The 2843-nt window shown below is 52.6% G+C and overlaps 1 protein-coding gene across 1 annotated transcript in view; it reads right to left on the bottom strand.

The window, feature by feature from the left end:
- The window catches only part of DCC (DCC netrin 1 receptor), a 980448-nt gene extending 979507 nt beyond the window's left edge, over positions 1–941 (bottom strand). The window contains exon 1 of the mRNA XM_014538876.1: positions 145–941. Within this exon, the coding sequence (XP_014394362.1) occupies positions 145–235 (91 nt within the window). The 5' untranslated portion in view covers positions 236–941. The remainder of the gene's footprint in view (positions 1–144) is intronic.
- Positions 942–2843: the final 1902 nt, after the last annotated feature.

Genomic DNA, 2843 nt, shown 5'->3' with positions numbered 1-2843 from the left:
AACAACCGAGCATCTTGCTCTTTCTCCTTCTGCCCCAATTCTGCTACCGGCCAAATGCAAAGGAGAAGGCAACGGGAAAGGGGGGACACGGGGGGACACGGGGGGAGGGCGTCGAGGAGGAGAAGAAAGGAAAGCAGCCCTTACCGGTGACTTGGAGATGCGCGCCGAGCAGGGTAGCTCCAAGGAGTACAAAAGCCAGCGGGGGTCCCCGGGCACGGCCACGGCTATTCTCCATATTTCAGCCAACACCTTCGGGGCCGGGGGTCCTGGGCAGCGGCGGCTCGCACACACATGCACTCACACACGCATGCACTCATGCACGCACTCCTGCCCGCAGAGCCCCTCTGGCCTCCTCCTCCTCCTCTTCCTCCTCCTCCTCCTCCCCGTCCTCTTCCTCCACCTCTCTCCCCACCGCCCCGGCGCCTCTTCTGCTTCCGAAGCCTTTCTCCCGGACCCCTGACAGGTCAGCGGCGAAAAGAGGCAGCGAAAAGTTCCATCCAGCAAAAAGTCCAAGGGAGCCCGAGGCCCGGCAACACCCCGGCAAAGTAACTCAGGGCGCCCGCGGGAGCCGCAGGACGGAGGACAGCGCTCCGCGCGGCTTCCGAGGCATCAGCACGCAGACCTTCCAGGAGGGACCCCGGGAGACAGAGGAGAGCGAGCCCCTGGCCGGCCGCGGGGGAAAGGTGGAGGCTGGGTCCCTGTCCTCCGCGGGGAAAGTTGGAGAGAAAAATCCTCCCGGGAGCCGGGGATGTGGTTCGCTTTTTCCTCCAGGAGCCAAGGGGACCGCGGAAGGAGCAGCGGGAGAAGCGCTCTCACTTGTTACCGGGTGTCCGCCAGCGGTGCGAGCCCGGAGTTGGAGCCCTACTCTCCATTGATCCGGAGGAGTGAGGGCTGGAAGGGAAAATGTGGAGACCGGAGGGAAACCGAGTGGATCCGGCAAAGATTCCACGCCAAGGGGGGTGGGGGCAGAGAGAGGAGGGCGGAGAAGGAGAAAAAAGAGCGGTCCTTCCAGCAGCTGCCTGCGCCTGGTCTACATATCAATGAGCAGGGATGCCCTCTGTGGGCAAAGCGTGGGAAGTCACTTTTGTCAATGGAGCCGCCGAATATCCAGAGCGGCTCAGGGGTTTGCAACTCTCTCTCTGGACACTCAGCAGCTGTGTTTGAGGGTGAGCCTAGGTGGGTGCTTAAGCAGAATCAGACGGCCAGGGCTCCGCCTCCTTGGTGCCCTCAGCATTATTTAAGGTAGGATTTTTCAGCTGGAAAGAATCGCCTAATCCCCACTCCCTTCCAGGACAGGTGGGGAAACTGAGGTTCAAAAACTCAGGGACCAAAGCCAGAGGACTGTTTCCTGACCTAATAGCGAGGGTCTGCTTTTTGCAAGACCTTCATTTTGATCCTCTCTTTTCTGGACGTGATTTGGTGCTCTATTCAACAATTTTTTAAAATATATATTTTATTGATTTTTTACAGAGAGGAAGGGAGAGAGATAGAGAGTTAGAAACATCGATGAGAGAGAAACATTGATCAGCTACCTCCTCCACTCCCCCAGTGATCAGCTGCTTCCTGCACACCCCCTACTGGGGATGTGCCTGCAACCAAGGTACATGCCCTTGACCTGAATCGAACCTGGGACCCTTCAATCCACAGGCCGGCGCTCTATCCACTAAGCCAAACCGGTTAGGGCTCTTCAACAATTTTTAAAGCACTTATCTGTTCCAGGTACCCTGCTAGCTCCCAGGAAATAGAGATATGAGGTTTAATAAGACTCGGCCTCTCTCCTCAAGGGGTTTGTGATCTGTTGGGAGAAAGGCATAAATGAATCATTATCAAATATAATGATAAATATGATGGTTCATGGAATGAGGAGGAGGTGCTGTGGGAGAACAAGAGGCACTTCTGCAGTCCCTGGAACATGAGATCTCTCTCTCTCTCTCTCTCTCACACACACACACACACACACACACAGCAGGCAATTTAGGAAGGGTGAACAGTGAAGCCCTTTCAGAAAACAGTTTTAAGCCGACTTCCTTGGAATATTTTATCTCCATTGCGGGACCTCAAGCTCCCCTGAAAGGAGAGGTTGTATGCCATTCTTCTTTGCACCCTCACAGATCTAGCATAGGGTTTGGAATAAAATACCGCACATGCCAATACATTTTTGCTGAATAAGTGAACTTGCAAACAAATAAATTTGGCCAGGAAGGATGATGAATAGAAGCACCACCTTGGTAAAAAGGTCTGTCTTTTAAGGAGCTGTTCATTGCAGGCTCTCTCCATTCCTCACTGTATTACATTGTCCATTTCTTTCTCTCTCTTCCCCACACGTTCTTGTCACTCTCTCAAATTGATCCGTTTCTGAAAGAAGAAAATGCAACTAGCTGTCTCAAAATCAGGGGGGGGGGAGTAGCATGAAAAATGTAGGATGGAATCATCATCAGGAAACGTCCCATGATGTTAGAACTGGACAGTTGTTTCTAGATTTTCAGCCATGTGTATCCCTTTCTGTCTTGGAAAAGTTAAAAATAAGAAGCACCTGTGATCCTCAAATCAAAACCCTCCTGAAGTAGCTTAGCTGGAGGGGTCCTTTAGTGTGGAATGGAACTCTTGGGTGACCCCCAAATTTCTCACACTCTCAGAGTGTCCCTCAGCTGAGGATGAGGTCCCTGGAGGTACAGGCTGGTGGTCTAGAGGAAGGGTTCTTAACTGGACCTAGAGATCTTTCTGGGAGGCCCTGCTGGCAAACTTCAGGAAGTTCGTGAATGAGCTGAGATGTTATGAAAAATGACTGACCTCTGTGCAATGCTATTTTTGCTGGGGAGGGAATCTTTAGCTTTCATTCCATT

The sequence above is a fragment of the Myotis brandtii genome, unplaced genomic scaffold, assembly GCF_000412655.1.
Source record: "Myotis brandtii unplaced genomic scaffold, ASM41265v1 scaffold200, whole genome shotgun sequence".
Lineage (NCBI taxonomy): Eukaryota > Metazoa > Chordata > Mammalia > Chiroptera > Vespertilionidae > Myotis > Myotis brandtii.
This window is presented reverse-complemented; position numbering and strand designations above follow the sequence as displayed.